The sequence below is a fragment of the Prionailurus bengalensis genome, chromosome E1 (assembly GCF_016509475.1).
Source record: "Prionailurus bengalensis isolate Pbe53 chromosome E1, Fcat_Pben_1.1_paternal_pri, whole genome shotgun sequence".
Lineage (NCBI taxonomy): Eukaryota > Metazoa > Chordata > Mammalia > Carnivora > Felidae > Prionailurus > Prionailurus bengalensis.
This window is the reverse complement of record NC_057347.1, coordinates 54,311,482-54,329,315: the sequence shown is the minus strand read 5'-3', so window position 1 is coordinate 54,329,315 and position 17,834 is coordinate 54,311,482. Positions and strand designations below refer to the sequence as shown.

The 17,834-nt window shown below is 46.0% G+C and overlaps 1 protein-coding gene across 4 annotated transcripts in view; it reads right to left on the bottom strand.

Annotated features, from left to right (window-relative positions):
- Positions 1–10,884: 10,884 nt before the first annotated feature.
- Positions 10,885–17,834, bottom strand: part of LOC122485856 (CMRF35-like molecule 8) — a 36,812-nt gene continuing 29,862 nt past the window's right edge. For all 4 annotated transcript variants that reach the window (XM_043585177.1, XM_043585174.1, XM_043585172.1 and 1 more), the window contains one exon: positions 10,885–11,408. In XM_043585177.1, the coding sequence (XP_043441112.1) occupies positions 11,235–11,408 (174 nt within the window). In that variant the 3' untranslated portion in view covers positions 10,885–11,234. The remainder of the gene's footprint in view (positions 11,409–17,834) is intronic.

Genomic DNA, 17,834 nt, shown 5'->3' with positions numbered 1-17,834 from the left:
GCCTGGAAGCTGGGAAAAACCCCCACCCACTGGGAAGCTATAGTGCCTTCCCTTTGCCCTTCAGCCAATGAAAAACCTTCTCCCACTTGATGCTTGGTTTGGAGCTCTGGTCAGTGGCGGGCCTGAAATTCCACTGTGCCCAGAGAAGACAGACTTTGAGTCAGACTAAGACCCAGTGAGTCACTCTTTTGGGGACCAAGGTCCACAGTCCACCAGCTCCAAAGGTCCACCTTTGTGAAAACTTCCCTGGATCCAGCCTCCTCAAGGTGCAACCAGATTCAGGTGACAACCAGCTCTTGGGGGGCAAGGCCAGCTGGCCCAAAAGGGTACAAGGCTACTGACAGTTGCTGCCCTGATGCCAGCTTTTCCCATAGTGCCTTACTGTTGATATTCAACAACCTCTATGTCTTTGTGAAGTTTCTGTGGTTGGATTGCTATTCTCAGGACTTCATCCAAGAGAATGCATTGGAGTAGGCATCTGTTGTCTGTCCTGAACACCTCCCCACCACCACACACACACACACACACACATTTCTGGGAACCCCTTTGGTTCCCATGAAAACTGTCAAGCAAAACTTGTCTCTTACACCCACTGTCCAGGGTACAGAGAAAGACAGAAATTATAAATTAGGTACTGGGGCCGGGGAGCATTTTCCAGCAAATGTGTTTCCACTAGGAGCCGGGTGCCAAAGCCCCCATGCCCTTAAACAGCTCTAGACTGGCACAGTTCCTCATGTGTTCACTTTAGCACATGTTGTAACCCAGAATTAGTGGAGACAGAGAAGTGGAGAGCACAGGGACACATTGCTCTTCTAAGAAGGAAACACGGCTGGGGCACCTGGGGGGCTCAGACAGTTCAGAGCCTGACTCTTGATTTTGTCTCAGGTCATGATCTCATGGTTTGTGGGTTCGAGCCCTGCATCAGTCTCTGCTGGCATTGTGGAGCTCCTTGGGATTCTCTCTCTCTCTCTCTCTCTCTCTCTCTCTCTCTCTCTTCTCTCTATCTCTCTGCCTCTCCCTCTCCCTCTCTCACTCTCAGAATAAAAAATAAACTTAACAATGTATATATTTTGAGGCACCTGGGTGGCTCAGTCTGGTTAGGCATCTGACTTTGGCTCGGGTCATGATCTTGGGAATCGTGAGTTCGAACCCCGTGTGAGGCTCTGTGCTAACAGCTCAGCGCCTGGAGGCTGCTTCGGATTCTGTGTCTCATTCTCTCTCTGCCTCTCAAAAATAAATAAACTTTAACAAAATTAAAAAATATATATATGTATCTATATTTTAAAAGTATGTTAGAAAAAAAAGAAAGAAACACAACTTCTCCTTCCCCATGAGTCTCCTTCTCGTGGATCCTTACTTCTTTTTTTTTCTCTCTCTCTCTCTCTCTCTGGAGGGTCGGTACTTCTGAGAAGCTTTGCAAACACAGAGGAAGTTCACCAAGAGCAGGGTGAAGCTGGTCAGAGCAGGAGAAGCTGTGGCAGCCCCACCCAGAAAGGACACCACATTGGGAAGGGCCCTGCCAGCACCTGGGGCATTGGGTTTGTTCTGTTTGATGCCAGATATGTCCTGAATGGAGTTTTCTTTTCTTCCTTTTTTCCCCAGTATTTTTCAATGCTTATTTATTTTCGAGAGAGAGAGAGAGATTGCACAAGCAGGGGAGGGACAGAGAGAGAGGGAGACAGAGAATCCAAAACAGGCTCCAAGCTCTGAGCTGTCAGCACAGAGCCTGACGTGGAGCTTGAACTCACGAACCATGAGATCATGACCTGAGTCAAAGTCAGATGCTTAACTGACCAAGCCACCCAGGTGTCCCCTGAATGATATTTTCTTAACCAATGAGGCTAAAGGATGAAGTTTCTAGCACTTTCCCTGCCTGGTCTCTGAAGCATCTCTCCCTACAGCTTACCGGTCTGGCTTGTTCCACCTGCCTTGGGCTTCCAGATCCTCATGGCTGGTCTCCTTATGTGCCCCCTGCGCCCCAGCCCGGCTGTCTGGAAGTCAAGTCTCCACCCAGAATGGGGTCCAGATTCAGCCCCAACAGCTCTCCTGGGCTCCTCCTAAACCCATGCCATGGAGGCTAACAGCGAAGAGGCCTGGGGGCTGGGCTTCCTCTGGGCACCACTGTCTCATCTCATCTTGCTGGAAGGGGACCCTGAATTCCTCCACCCCAGGTCCTAATTTGCTGGTCATCTTTCTTCAAATCTTTTCTTAGCTTAGGAACATCAGACCTACAGCTCCCTGCCCACGTCCTGCTCTGCCAGCTCCAACAGAGGTCATGAATCACCCTTGAATCTGTGCAGCCCCAAGACTGGGGCCAACTCATCATGGCCAGGACAGAAGGTGTCCTGAGGGTAGAGGTCAGCCTCAGTCCCCGAGAGATGGGACCACCGTGCAGTGGGGAGCTGCAGAGATGACTTTGGGGGAATGAGGGCCAAGGCTACTGTTCCCGCTGAAAACATGGGTCTGGGGCCAGGTCTGATCCTCACGCCCTCGTTTATTCATCCACTCATTCACTCATTCATTCATACATTCAACAAATGCAACTAAATTACCTACTGACTCCAGGCACCGTTTTCAGGGCACATTGACTATTGTATGAATGAGGGGAGCCCCCCGGATGTCTCCTCCTGTACATTTGGCTTGAAATGCAAGAACCTGACCTCATATCAATTGCCCCCCTTTTATCACTGAATAGAAAGGTTTCAGGTGAGAAGGTAAATCATGGGTTCTCCTCTGGCAGCCACCATTGGAGATGATTTAGAAAGCACAGCTTGGGATTCAAACAGTAATGAGATACTGCTACCCACCTACTAGAATAGCCAAAATCCAAAACATCCACAACACTAAATGCTGGTGATGGTGTGGAGCTATAGGAACCCTCGTCCACTGCTGGCAGGAATGCACATGGATTTTTATAGCAGTTTTATTCTCTTTTGTTTTCAATATTTATTTATTTATTTATTTATTTATTTATTTTGAGAGAGACAGAGACAGCATGAGTGAGGGAGGGGCAGAGAGAGGGAGAAAGAGAGGGTCCCAAGCAGGCTCTGTGCTACCAGCACAGAGCCTGACGTGGGGCTCGAACCCTCGAAACTGTGAGATCATGACCTGAACCGAAACTGAGAGTCAAACACCCAGGAGCCCCAGTAAGTCCCAAATTCTAAAAGAACTATGGAGGCCGCCCCTCGTTCCTCTGGCTGACCCTGACCCTCCTCTGGGGTGGGACCTAGCCTCACTTGCCCCCAGGCTCCTGGGTCTCCCTCCACCTTTGTGAGGAGCTCTAAGGGGTGACACAGACCGCATCTGATTCCCAAAGCTTCTGTCACTGGAACCCTCAGCACATCATCTAGGATACCAGAAACACTATCCGTGTCATCAGCCAGTCATCTGGTATACCCACTCACGGTGTCTGCCACTTTCAACAAGAAATAAGAAGCTAGAGGAGGCTGCATTTAGAATGAACCAGAAGCTTACCAACAGGTTTTAACAAGTTACCAAGAAATGTTGACCAGGATAAGAGGGAAGGAAGACAACTCTAGTTCAGGCACAATGAATAACAGATACCTGAAGACAGGAAGTTGGGGAGGGAGACACCATAGGGTGATGGTTAACATGATGGCATCTGAAACTGGACAGACCTGAGTTCACACCCCAGCTCTGCTGTTTCCTTGCCTGCCATCTCAGACCTTTTGCTCTCACTAACCATCAATTTCCTCACCTAGAAAATGGGGATGAACACAGATCCTGTCTCACAAAGCTATCATGACCACGGGGATTAAAGAACACCCTGCAGGCCAAGCGTTAGCTCAGAGCTCTCAGTCCACTCTTGGAAGTGCTTGGGGAAGTCAGTGAGAAACCAGGACCACTCAGGCTCTTTGAGACATCTTTCCAGGCAGATGAGAGAGGAGACCCAGAAGTTCTGGGCAATGGGACAGCTCCCTCAGGACACTAGCTCCTCACAGAGGACACAAGATAACACTAAATTACCTGAAAGCAGACCAGAAAGGACCTGGAAAGGGACTCATAAAAGAGTTTATCTGGTTTGGCAGGTAAAGCAAAGTACATTAAAAAAAAAATTCTTCTTGGGAATGCAAGCTGGTGCAGCCCTTCTGGAAAACAGTATGGATGTTCTTCAAAAAACTAAAAATAGAACTACCCTACGACCCAGAAATTGCACTACTAGGCCTTTATCCATGGGATACAGTGTGCTATTTCAGAGGGACACATGCACCCCCGTGTTTATGGCAGCACTATCAATAACAAAAGTATGGAAAGGGCCCAAATGTCCATCAAGGGATGAATAGATAAAGAAGATGTGGTATATATATATACACACACACACACACACACACACACACACACACAATGGAGTATTACTCGGCAATCAAAAAGAATGAAATCTTTCCATTTGCAACTACATGGATGGAACTGAAGGGTATTATGCTAAGTGAAATTAGTCAGAGAAAGACAAAAATCATATGACTTCACTCCTATGAGGACTTTAAGAGACAGAACAGATGAACATAAGGGAAGGGAAACAAAAATAATATAAGAACAGGGAGGGGGACAAAACAGAAGAGACTCATAAATATGGAGAACAAACTGAAGGTTGCTGGAGGGGTTGTGGGAGGGGGGAGGGGCTAAATGGGTAAGGGGCACTAAGGAATCTACTCCTGAAATCATTGTTGCACCATATGCTAACTAACTTGGATGTAAATTTTAAAAAATAAAAAATAAAACTAAAAATATTCTTCTGAAAAACATAAAATTAAATAAATTCTTCTGTGCTAGTTGGTCCCCAAGATAAAGCTTAACTCCTGGGAATTCACTATGTGGTTTAAACCTGGGTTTTACTGAAAGAGCCTCTTCCTTTTTAAGAAGGAATTAACGGTTTGGATGACTCACTAGACACAGCTGGGTGGCAACAGAGCCGAAGTGAAAGACAAGCTCCTAGATCCCTCAGGTGGAAGTGCACAGTGGTGCCAGCCCAGAGTGAGCCACCTGAGTTCACACCCAGAACTGGGAACTTGAATCTTATGTAATCCACCTCTGCAGGTAGCAACAAGAAGGGGACAAGAGGGGCGCCTGGGTGGCTCAGTTGGTTCAGCGTCCGACTTTAGCTCAGGTCATGATCTTACAGTTCATGGGTTCGAGCCCTGCATCAGGCTCCGTGCTCACAGCTCGGAGCCTGGAGCCTGCTTTGGATTCTGTGTCTCCCTCTCTCTCTGCCCCTCCCCTGCTCACACTCTGTCTGTCTGTCTGTCTCTCTCTCTCTCTCAAAAATAAATAAACATTTAAAAATAATTAAAAATGAAATAAAATAAAAAATAAATTAAAAAGAACAGAAAAAGAAACCTAGCCCCTGGGGCAAATCCAGACTTGCCCTACCATCAACCCAGAGTGATGTGATAGATGCTGCAGATAAGGGAAGCTCCCTGAGCCACTGCTGGCACCCCTCTTGGGAAGCTGGGCCTGGGCCCCTCAGCCAATCTCTGGTCCATCCCTTGGTCCTGGCCCCGACGTCGTCCCAGTCAGAGCCTGGTGGAAGGTGACCCGGAAGCCACACGCGGTCACCAGTCCTCTTGTGTACCATCTCCCTTCTGGCACATTCGGACTCTCTCAATCTCAGACACTCTGCACACCGGTATTGTGCACTAAGCAGGCAAGAAACACTGCAGGGGACACCGTGGGGGACTCCAGAGGAAACAGATCCCAAAGAAACCTGGCCACACCCCTCTCACCTGGCGAGAGGATAAACAAGTCTTGCTCAGCAATGAAAAAAAACCCACAACTGGGGCACCAGGGTGCCTCAGTTGGTTAAGCAACTCTTGATTTCGGCTCAGGTCATGATCTCACGGTTCCTGAGTTCAAGCCCTGCATCGGGCTCTGCGCTCACATCTCACAGCCTGCTTGGGATCCTCTCTCCCCTCTCTCTCTGCCCCTCCCCTGCTCTTTCTCTCTCTGTTTCTCAAAAATAAATAAATGTTAAAAAAATGTTTTTAAAGAAACAACCTACCAGATGCACTAGAGCAGGGAAGGGTCATGCTAAGTGAGAGAAGCCAGGTGCAAAAGACAAAGTCTACATGATTCCCTTCAGATACAATTCTGGGAGGGGCAAAAAAGAAGCAATAATAGAGACAGAAAGCAGACTGGTGGTTCCCCAGGGCTGGGGTACAGGGGGATGGGCAGTGACCATTGTATGGGGTTTCTTTTGCCGTGATGAAAGTATTTTGGAACAAAATCAATGTGGTGATTGCATGACATTGTGAATGTACTAAAAGCCACATGAAAATGGTTCAATTTATTTTGTGTGAGTTTCATCTAAAATTCACATTTTAGGGCACCTGGGTGGCTCAGTCAGTTAGGCATCTGACTCTTGATTTCAGCTCAAATTTTGATCTCAATGTTTGTGGGACTGAGCCCCACATTGGGCTCTGTGCTGACAGCATGGAGCCTGCTTGGGATTCTCTCTCTCCCTCTCTCTCTGCCCCTCCCTGCTTGTGCTCTCTATCTCTCAAAATGAATAAATAAACATTTAAAAAAATAAAATAAAATTCAGAACCAGAAAAGACCCCGCATAGCCAAAGCCATCTTGAAAAAGAAAACCAAAGCAGGAGGCATCGCAATCCCGGACTTCAAGCTGTATTACAAAGCTGTAATCATCAAGACAGTATGGTACTGGCACCAAAACAGACACTCAGATCAATGGAACAGATTACAGAACCCAGAAATTGACCCACAAATGTTTGGCCAACTGATCTTTGACAAAACAGGAAAGAATATCCAATGGAATGAAGACAGTCTCTTCAGCAAATGGTGCTGGGAAAACTGGACAGCAACATGCAGAAAAATGAACCTGGGCCACTTTCTTACACCGTCCACAAAATTAACTCAAGATGGATGAAAGATCTAATGTAAGACAGGAAGCCATCAAAATCCTAGAGGAGAAAGCAGGCAAAAACCTCTTTGACCTCAGCCACAGCAACTTCTTATTCAACACGTCTCCAGTGTCAAGGGAAACAAAAGCAAAACTGAACTATTGGAACCTCATCAAAATAAAACTCTTCTGCACAGCGAAGGAAACAATCAGCAAAACGAAAAGGCAACCAACAGAATGTGAGACGATATTTGCAAATGACATATCAGATAAAAGGTTAGTCTCCAAAATCTATAAAGAACTTATCAAACTCAACACCCAAAAACCAAATAATCCAGTGAAGAAAGGGGCAAAAGACATGAATAGACACTTCTCCAAAGAAGACATCCAGATGGCCAACCGACACATGAAACAATGCTCAACATCACTCATCATCAGGGAAATACAAATCAAAACCACAATGAGATACCACCTCACACCTGTCAGAATGGCTAACATTAACAACTCAGGCAACAACGGACGTTGGCGAGGATGTGGAGAAAGAGGATCTCTTTTGCCCTGCTGGTGGGAATGCAAACTGGTACAGACACTCTGGAAAACAGTATGGAGTTTCCTCAAAAAACTAAAAATAGGGCTACCCTATGACCCAGCAATTGCACTATTAGGTATTTATCCACGGGATACAGGTGTGCTGTTTCAAAGGGACACATGCACCCCCATGTTTATAGCAGGACTATCAACAATAACCAAAGAACAGAAAGAGCCCAAATGTCCATCGATGGATGAATGAATAAAGAAGATGTGGTATATATATATATATATATATATATATATACAATGGAGTATTACTCAGCAATCAAAATGAAATCTTGCCATTTACAACTATGTGGATGGAACTGGAGGGTATTATGCTAAGTGAAATTAGTCAGTCAGTGAAAGACAAATATATGACTTCACTCATATGAAGAATTTAAGATACAAGACAGATGAACATAAGGGAAGGGAAGCAAAAATAATATAAAAACAGGGAAGGGAACAAAACAGAAGAGACTCTTAAATATAGAGACCAAAGAGAGGGTTGCTGGAGGAGTTTTGGGAGGGGGGATGGGCTAAATGCGTAAGGGATATTAAGGAATCTACTCCTGAAATCATTGATGCACTATATGCTAACTAACTTGGGTGTAAATTAAATAATTAACTAATTAAAAAATAAAGAAATAAAATAAAATTCACATTTTAGGTGAATCCCACATAAAAAAAGACAAAAAAATCTATAATTTTTTAAAGCAGCTCAGTGGTTGCCAGAGACTGAAGGTGGGGTGTGGACTGACAGCAAAAGGGCACGAGGGAACTTTCCAGAGTGATGGAAGATTTCCACCTTATGAGTGTGGTAGTAGTTTCACAGTTATATCCATTTACTAAAACTTGTCCAACTGTGTACTTACAGTTAGGGATTTTCATTTTACTATAAATTACACGTCAAAGAAGCTTTTTAAAAAAAGTTCTCAAATGGAAGCACCTGGGTGGCTCAGTTGGTTAAGTGTCCAACTCTTGATCTCAGCTCAGGTCATGATCTAGAAGTCCGTGAGTTCGAGCCCTCCATCAGGATCTGCGCTGCCATGAGGAGCCTGCTTGGGGTTCTCTGTCTTCTTCTCTCTGCCCCTCCCCTGCTCATATTCTCTCTCTCTCCCCCCCCATCTCAAAAAGAAATAAGCAATAAAAAAAAAAATTGCCTCCCAACATTGTCAAATGTTCTCCGAGGGCAAAATCCTCCCAGTGGAGAACCACTGGAGCAGGCGCATAGTAGATCTTCCGTTGTGGCTTCTGTACCTCATAGCCTCACTTGTGTGTCATCTGCTGGTCTCTGCCTGCCTTCTGGGGGACCTGTCCAGATCACAATGTCCCCTTCGGTCACAAATCTGCTGTTCAGCATGATCATTATGGGGTTTTTTTAAATTAGTTAATTTATTTATTTTTTAATGTTTTACTTATTCTTAGAGAGAGACAGACAGAGCATGAGCGGGTGAGGGACTGAGCGAGAGGGACACAGAATCCGAAGCAGGCTCCAGGCTCTGAACTGTCAGCACAGAGCTCCACATGGGGCTCGAACCCACAAGCCCTGAGATCATGACCTGAGACAAAGTCAGATGCCTAACCGACTGAGCCACCCAGGCACCCCCAGTATGTTTTTTTAAATTTTTTTGACATTTATTCATTTTTGAGAGACAGAACACAAACAGGGGAGAGGCAGAGAGAGAGGGAGACAGAAAATCTGAAGCAGGCTCCAGGCTCTGAGCTGTCAGCACAGAGCCTGATGCGGAGCTCAAACTCACGGTCTGTGAGATCATGACCTGAACTGAAGTTGGACACTCAACCGACTGAACCACCCAGGCGTCCCTTTAATGTTTTCTTTTGTTAAGCCCATCCAACAGACTTTATATTCTTCATCAGATCATCTCAGCAACAGAAGTCTCCAGAGAATTAAACCTATAGTTGGTTCTACTGACTTTTATGGTGGCTTGTTTCCTTCTGTGCTCAATAATATTATAGTGGGAGCTTGCATTTGGCTAAATTTAATGTGGCCAAATGTGGATTGAGAATGGCTTCCCTCCGGGAAGTATTTATGTTTGCTTCTGCTGGGTATCATTTTAATTTAAGTTTTCCTGCTTTGGGTTTCCCTACGTGTGGGAAGGGTAAATTTGAATCCCAGCCTCATGCTTACAATTCTCAAAGGATGCTATTCATATTATCATGATTGTTCATACCGTTTTCTCCTTGAAGCTCCAATAAAAGCAGGTTATAGTTATCATTAATTATTATTACTATTACTGTTTGAATCATTTCCCTTTGTTCACAAGCAGGTAATTCCTAATCTACTATTTTCCTGAGGACGCAGACCCTTTAGGGATTCTGGTCTTAAATCGTGTCTTAAGTACAGCTCCTCCCTTTCAGTGGCCTGAGTCTACTGTGCCCCAGACTCTGAGTTCATTCCAGAACACTGACCTCCCTGTAAGAGCACTTGGCGGGAGTAGCCACAAGCTTCCTCTCTGGTTTCACTGGTAACTATTCATTTTGGAGTTTTAGTTGCTTTGTGTGGCCTTTGGGGATGCCCTTGGAGTTGGCTGAGGCAAGTTGCTTCCTACTCTTTGCATCATGGTCTCAGCATTGCCTTCATCGTGTGGCTGGTCCTCCCCCAGAGAGTGTGAAGTAAACAGTGATCACACCCAGACTCAGGGCTTCTGGGAAAGAAAATCGGGTGATCGCTCTGAGAAACCTTCCAGGAGCCCTGACCACCAGCTCTCCCATGACATCTCATTGGCTGGTTGAGACAAAGGTGACACCTTGAACCGATCACTCATTCACATGGGGAGGGGGGAGGACAGCCAGACAAGATGGTGGCTCCATCTTGGGGGAACAGAAGTTGTGTAGGAGGCCATCCAGATGTCTGCCACAGAAACCTTCCTAGAACCCACTCTATTCTCTGGCCCATCTGGTATCTTCTTGGATCCCTGTGCCTTGGTTTATGTAAACAAGACAAACTCCCTGATCTCACACCCACTTCTCAAGGCCTTGGGCTCTCTGTGAGCTGAGCTTTGGGAAAGTGACTCTTTCCTCCTCTCCTGGGTTTCCCAAATCAGTTTCCCCCTGGGCAATAGCAACTCCTTTTTTTTGCAAACAGAAGGCTCCTCGAGGGCACAGACTTCTCACAGCTCAAGTCTTGCCTTAGCCATCCTCTCTTTCCTGCTTTTTTTTTTAAACATGTATTTATTTTTGAGAGACAGAGAGAGACAGAGCATGAGTGGGGGAGAGGCAGAGAGAGGGGGAACACAGAATCCAAAGCAAGCTCCAGGTTCTGAGCTGTCAGCACAGAGCCTGATGTGGAACTTGAACTCAGGGGCCACAAGATCATGACCTGAGCCAAAGTCGGACTCTTAACCGCCTGAGTCACCCAGGCGCCCCCTCTCTTTCCCACTTTTAAGGATAAACCCAGGTGATTGTGGCCCTGGTAACAACAACTATTAATACTTTATTCAGCTGTTAATTTCTCTCTGAAATTTTTCCAGATTTCTGAGGGAACAACTGCCCTTTCAGGGCTAAGGCCCTTTAAGCTAGCTCAGCTCTCCTCCATGTTCCCAGGAAGGGTATGTCCTCAGGGCATCCTCACCTGGCATCAGCAGAAGAAAGATGGGGCATTGCTGGTGTGGGCCTGGGAGCAGGAAGAATCCGAAATTCTACGAGGCACAGACCAGAGTCCCCAGTTAGGAGGTCCCCAGTATATGGTGGTAGAGTTTAGTCTGATCCTTTGCCAGAGACACCTAATTGAGCCTCATTGACATCCCTGCTCAGCTACTGGTGATCATCCCTTCAGACAGAGCAGCCAGAGACAGCACAAGATGTCATCTGACATCTGGCCCTCAAGTTTATACAGGAAGTGGAGGACTTTTGGATGTGTCTTCCGATGTCTCATTTGGTGATGTGCACCTGCTGTGAGCCCTTGGTGTGCTGTGATTTGCTCCCCGCTCCAATCAACCTTGGGAAAAAACAAACAAACGTAGATTATATTACCAGGATTATAAAGAACTGACAGTCCCTCCCCATGTTGGTAACTCAGAGGCTACCGCAGAATCATATGGGTCTCCACCACCCACCATTTGATATCATGTTCCAAAGATAAGATGAATACCAGTGAAACTGATCCTAATAAAGCAAATATGGGAAGGGGAAAAAAATCCCTCGCTAACCAGAACCTAATTTTCAAACAGGAAACAGGGGCAGAATGGTCGTCTTTGAGACTTTTATTTAGGGCACAAAGAGAGAAAATGACAGCCTTGGAGAGGAAGGGTGGCTGGCCATAGGCAGAAGTGGTAGTGCAATAAAGAAACTTGCAACATGTAGAACATCCGGTGCATTCTCCTTATTAACTCACCAAGACAAAGCTCATGGCCACGTTTCCAAAACTCGACCCAGCTCTGTACATTTCTGGCACCGTTACCTTTTTTAATACATGAAATTAAGACGCAGCTGGAGGGGTGGAAGGAGAAGGTAGATGGAAAGGGATCTGGGCTGGGAGCTGGGTAATTAGCAACCAGACCAATATGGTAGCCCCAAGCCGCATGTGGCTACTGAGCATGTGACGGTGTGGCCGGTGGGCACTGAGATGCACCGTAAGCATCAAATATACACCTGGTGTTGAAGATTTATTATGAAAAACCAATTTTTAGTATCTCCATATCATCAAATGATAATATTTTGAGTGTACTAGGTTAAATCAAATGTACTACTGAAATTAATTTCACCTTTTTAAAAAGTTTTTTTAACATGGCTCCTAGGAAATTTAAAATTACACATGTGGCTCCCATTAGAGTTCTACTGGACATTGCTGGGGGTAAGATCCACATGAGGTTGGGATTTGCTGCCTTTTATACGTCAGGAGAAGCAGGAGCTGGAGAGGAAGGATTCTGAGCCTTCCCCAGCACTTCTTGGGGAATTATCCGGGGAAGGGGGTGCTTCTTGATGGCAGGAGGAGGGGACATGAGGCTAGAGGGACAGGTTTGGGTCAGAGTTCATCCCGCTAAAAAGATGATGATCTGAGAATAAAATCAGGATGGGTACTGTACAGATTTTCTAGTTTTTCCTCTCTGGGTAAATCTCTTGAATGCCGTTAGCCTCAAAAAGAATAATAATTTTTAAACACTAATTTTTAAAATAATAATTTTTTTAAAAAGGAACAAATAACTCTGCCTTGGATTGCACATCAGTTAATAAGGCTGAGTTCATCAAGCACCCTGAGAAAGCCTGGGGGGGTGGTGATCACATCAAGACAGACACCCCCAGTCCTGGGTAATGGGAGCCAAAGAGCGCTATAGTGAGGTCAGGACATGTGGATCCTGCTCCTGGTGCTGATGTGACTGTCTCCTTGATCTCCCTCCTCCTTTCCTGCCAATGTCCCATGTGCAGTGAGGGCATAGATGTGATGGCTTCTGACAGACTTTTCATCTTAAATTTCTAGAACTCCTGATCCCTCTTTCTGCACATCAGGCACCAACAAATGTTTGTCATTGGTAGCAACGAGTGGAAGGAGGAAGAGGAAAGCTATGAATCAGGAACTTTGTTTCAGTTACTTCCACATTCCCTGGGTGCGGGCAGCCCCTGGTACCTAAAACAGTTAGTAAATAGATGCAAAATAAGGATAAGGGAATGGGGAAATGACAGAAAATGGGGTGCCTGTTTGTACGAGGGCGGTCTGACTCTGAGAAGGACGAGGTAATTTATTAAGCTTTTATTTAAATTCCAGTTAGTTGGGGTGCCTGGGTGGCTCAGTCGGTTGAGTGTCCGACTTCAGCTCAGGTCATGATCTCACGGTTCGTGGGTTCGAGCCCCGCGTCGGACTCTGTGCTGACAGCTCAGAGCGTGGAGCCTGCTTTGGAGTCTGTGTCTCCTTCTCTCTCTGCCCCTCCCCTGCTCATGCTTTGTCTCACTCTGTTTCTCAAAAATAAATAAATGTAAAAAAAAATTTTTTTTAATAAATAAATAAATTCCAGTTAGTTAACATGCAGTGTTGTATTAGTTTCACGTGATTCACCACTTTCGTACATCACCCGGTGCTCATCGCAAGTGAGCTCCTTAATCCCCATTGCCTGTTCCACCCACTCACCACCCACCTCCCCTCTGGTACCCTCCAGTTCCTTCTCTATAATTAAGAGTCTGGTTTGGGGGGGCACCTGGGTGACTCAGTCAGTTAAGTGTCTGACTTTGGCTCAGGTCATGATCTCCCCGTTCGTAAGTTCGAGCCCCACACCAGGCTGTCTGCTGTTAGTACGGACCCCACTTCAGACACTCTGTTCCCCTCTCTGCTCCTCTCCCACTCATGCTCGCTCTCAAAAATAAACATTAAAAAAAAAAGTCTGTTTCCTGGTGAGAAGGGAAAGGTAATTTAAATTATATCTCAGCACTGGGGAGACAGAGAGAGGAAGTTTAGAAGGACACATAGAATGTTTTCCAGGACCGACGGATGAGTGTCATGATTTAACTTAACCTTGATAAGCCAAACCAACCCTCTAAACAAGAGGCTGTCAACCAGGGACAATTTTTCCCCCTAGGGGACATACTCCATTTGTATGCAGTGTCCAGAACAGGTCAGTCTATAAAGACAGAAGGTAAATTAGTGGCTACCAGAGATGAGGGAAGGAAAAGTGGGGTTCCTGGTACAAAGTTTGTTTGGGAATAAAAAAATGTTCTGAAATTAGATAGTGGTAGTGGTTGTACAACTTTGTATGTATGCTGAGAACCACTGATTTGTATACTTTCAAAGGGTGAATTTATAGAATGTGAACTGGATCTTCAAAAGCAATCACTCAACAACATCGAATAGTGCCAAGTTTGAGAGACTCTAATCTAGACAAAAATGGGAAGCCAATAGTAGGTTATCTGGTGATGGGACCCAGAGGAAGGGAGAGACCAAGGGGGCCATTGGAAGCCAGCCTGGCTGTGGAAGGGGAGCCCCCAGTGCAGGGACACCTGCTCTCACCCACGTTCCCGAGCTACCTTCTGCCCACTCAGGCAACCTGCCAGTGAGCTGACATCAGAAAAATGGGGGAGGGCAGGAAGGCATTCAGATCCCTGGGAAGGAATGTTCCCCAGATAAGTCCCTTGAGTTGAGTATCATAAAGCTGAGCCTTTCCACTTGCCTGGATGGAGTCTGGGTTCTAGATTTGCAAGCCTGAGGACCAGACTCGGGCAAATTCACCAGAGTGATGTTTCTGGAAAAGACTGTTAAGGACTCCAAGCCCTCATCCTACTCACACACATTCTTCTTTCCTCCCACCGCTGTGTCCCCCCTGCATGTTAAATGGCTGTGCTGTGCCTGAAATTCACAAGGAAGGAGAAGTGCCTACAAGAAGCATTCAGAAAGAATCCATGGACAGGTGGTCAGGGGAGGGAGGGGAAGTGACATCACAGGTCACCACTAACATTGGGTAATGTGAGCACACCGCGTTGACAGCTGGCACGCCTCAATCAATGCCCATCCCACTGTCCCTCCCGCAGCTGTAGCTGGTGGGTAAGGCTAGTCTCAAACCCACTTGGCTGGTGAAGGAAGTCAGCTTGAAGAAGGTGACTCATGGGGCGCCTGGGTGGCGCAGTCGGTTAAGCGTCCGACTTCAGCCAGGTCACGATCTCGCAGTCCGCGAGTTCGAGCCCCGCGTCGGGCTCTGGGCCGATGGCTCAGAGCCTGGAGCCTGTTTCCAATTCTGTGTCTCCCTCTCTCTCTGCCCCTCCCCCGTTCATGCTCTGTCTCTCTCTGTCCCAAAAATAAATAAACGTTGAAAAAAAAAAATTTAAAAAAAAAAAAAAAAAAAGAAGAAGGTGACTCAGGCCTATTTGGAGCCTGGTCCTGAATCCAGGCTCCGTAACAGTGTAGACTAGGGTGCGCCCCTTCACTTCCCCAGACCTCAGTTTTCACATCTGTGGAATGGGTGACGTCTGACCCCCTCCATCCCTTCCAGACAGACTTCTCATGAGTCTGAGTGAGGACAGGATACCTGTTTCCAGACACCTGGCCAGGCCTCTCCAATGATTGACTGGGCTGTGATTTTTATTATCTGTCCACCCCCTACTAGGGAACAAGGTAGAGAAGGAAGGGACACCATGTATCTTCTTCACTGCTTTCTCTCTGGTGTGAAGTACAGGATGCCCTCCACCCCTGCACATAATAGGTGTTCAATAAATATTTATGAAATGAATGAAAACAATGCAACCGTATATAAAAGAATGAGGTAGGGGCACCTGGGTGTCTCATTTGGTTAAGCATCCAACTCCTGATTTCAGCTCAGGTCATGATCTCACGGTTCATGAGATCAAGGCCCGAGTCAGGCTCTGTGCTGACAGTGCAGAGCCTGCTTGGGATTTTCTTTCTTTTCTTTCTTTCTTTCTTTCTTTCTTTCTTTCTTTCTTTCTTTCTCTCTGCCTCTCCCATGCTTGCTCTCTCTCAAAAAACAAATCAATAAAAAGTAAAAACAAAAAAGAATGAGGGGCACTTGCGTGGCATGAGTTGGTTGAGCGTCTGACTTCGGCTTAGGTCATGATCTCACAGTTTGTGAGTTCGAGCCCTGAGTCGGGCTCTGTGCTGACAGCTCAGAGCCTAGAGCCTGCTTCGAATTTTGTGTCTCCCTCTCTCTCTGCTCCTCCCCGGCTCATGCTCTCTCTCTCTCTCTCTCTCTCTCTCTCTCTCTCCTTCAAAAATAAATTTTAAAAAATTTTTTAAAGTTAAAAAAAAAAACAGAATGAGGTAGATTTATACATGCTAGTGTGGAAAGGTCACCCACATATATGCAGTGAAAATAGTGATCTTTTCAGAAAGAAATACTTTTAACATAACAATAAATTTACTGAAGGCTATGTAATAAATAGAAAACAAGAGTTACTTTCATGGAAGATTAGTATACTGGAGCCTGGGAAGGACAAAGAGAACTTTTCATTATATACTTTCTTGCAGTGTTAGAATTTTCTGAGCACTCTATGGACTTTTTTCTTTTACTTCACCTTTCTTTTTCCTTTCCTTCTGTATTTTTATGTTCAGAGACATTATCTGAGTATAAAATTATACGGTCTTTTCTGAATTAATGATATTTTAATTAAAAGCAATGAGATCTCAAGAGGCACCTGGGTGGCTCAGTCGGTTAAGCGTCTGACTTCAGCTTAGGTCGTGATCTCACAGTTCATGAGCTCAAGCCCCACAGGGGGCTCTTTGCAGACAGTTCAGAGCCTGGAGCCTGCTTCAGATTCTGTGTCTCCTTCTCTCTCTGCCCCTTCCCCTCTCTCTCTTTCTCTCAAAAATAAATAAACATTAAAAAAAAAAAGAAAAGCAATGCGATCTCATTTCTCTCAAATTGGCAAAAGTTTGTTTAAATAATTTTTTTGAGTACCATTCTCAGTAGCAATGGGATATGCTAAAGCATACTCATTAAACAGCTATGTGTCTGGCTGGAACCTGGCCACCATCCTTATGATTTGTTCTAATATGTTACTGTAAGACACTGGCTGTTGCAAATTGCATAAGGCAGCTGAGGTTGACCCTGTCACACCATCACTCTGCAAACAACCAATGTGCTCTGCTGGGCTCTATTGGTGGAGAGGGACGAGTTAGGCTCCCTCTTATAATTTATTAAAAGAAAGGTCACAAGGTCGGGGCGCCTGGGTGGCTCAGTCAGTTAAGCGTCACTAAAGCTCAGGTCATGATCTCACGGCTCCTGGGTTTCAGGCCCCAGATGGGGCTTTGTGCTGACAGCCTGCTTTGCATTCTCTGTCTCACTCTCTCTCTCTGCCCCTCCCCCACTCATGCAGGTGTCACATGGGTCTTATAGACTTACTTAACAATTACTATAAAGAAGAAGGAAGGGGCGCCTGGGTGGCGCAGTCGGTTAAGCGTCCAACTTCAGCCAGGTCACGATCTTGCGGTCCGTGAGTTCGAGCCCCGCGTCAGGCTCTGGGCTGATGGCTCGGAGCCTGGAGCCTGCTTCCGATTCTGTGTCTCCCTCTCTCTGACCATCCCCCACTCACACTCTGTCTCACTCTCTCTCTCAAAAATAAATAAACATTAAAAAAAAAACTTTGGGGCGCCTGGGTGGCGCAGTTGGTTAAGCGTCCCACTTCAGCCAGGTCACGATCTTGCGGTCCGTGAGTTCGAGCCCCGCGTCAGGCTCTGGGCTGATGGCTCAGAGCCTGGAGCCTGTTTCTGATTCTGTGTCTCCCTCTCTCTCTGCCCCTCCCCCGTTCATGCTCTGTCTCTCTCTGTCCCAAAAATAAATAAACGTTGAAAAAAAAATTAAGAAAAAAAAAAAAGAAGAAGGAAGGAAGGAAGGAAGGAAGGAAGGAAAAAGAGAAAGAGGGAAAAGAAGGGAGGAATTCACACACCTGGAGAGCAGGTTTTGGTTCAAGGCCTCTGCTTGGTGCATCACGG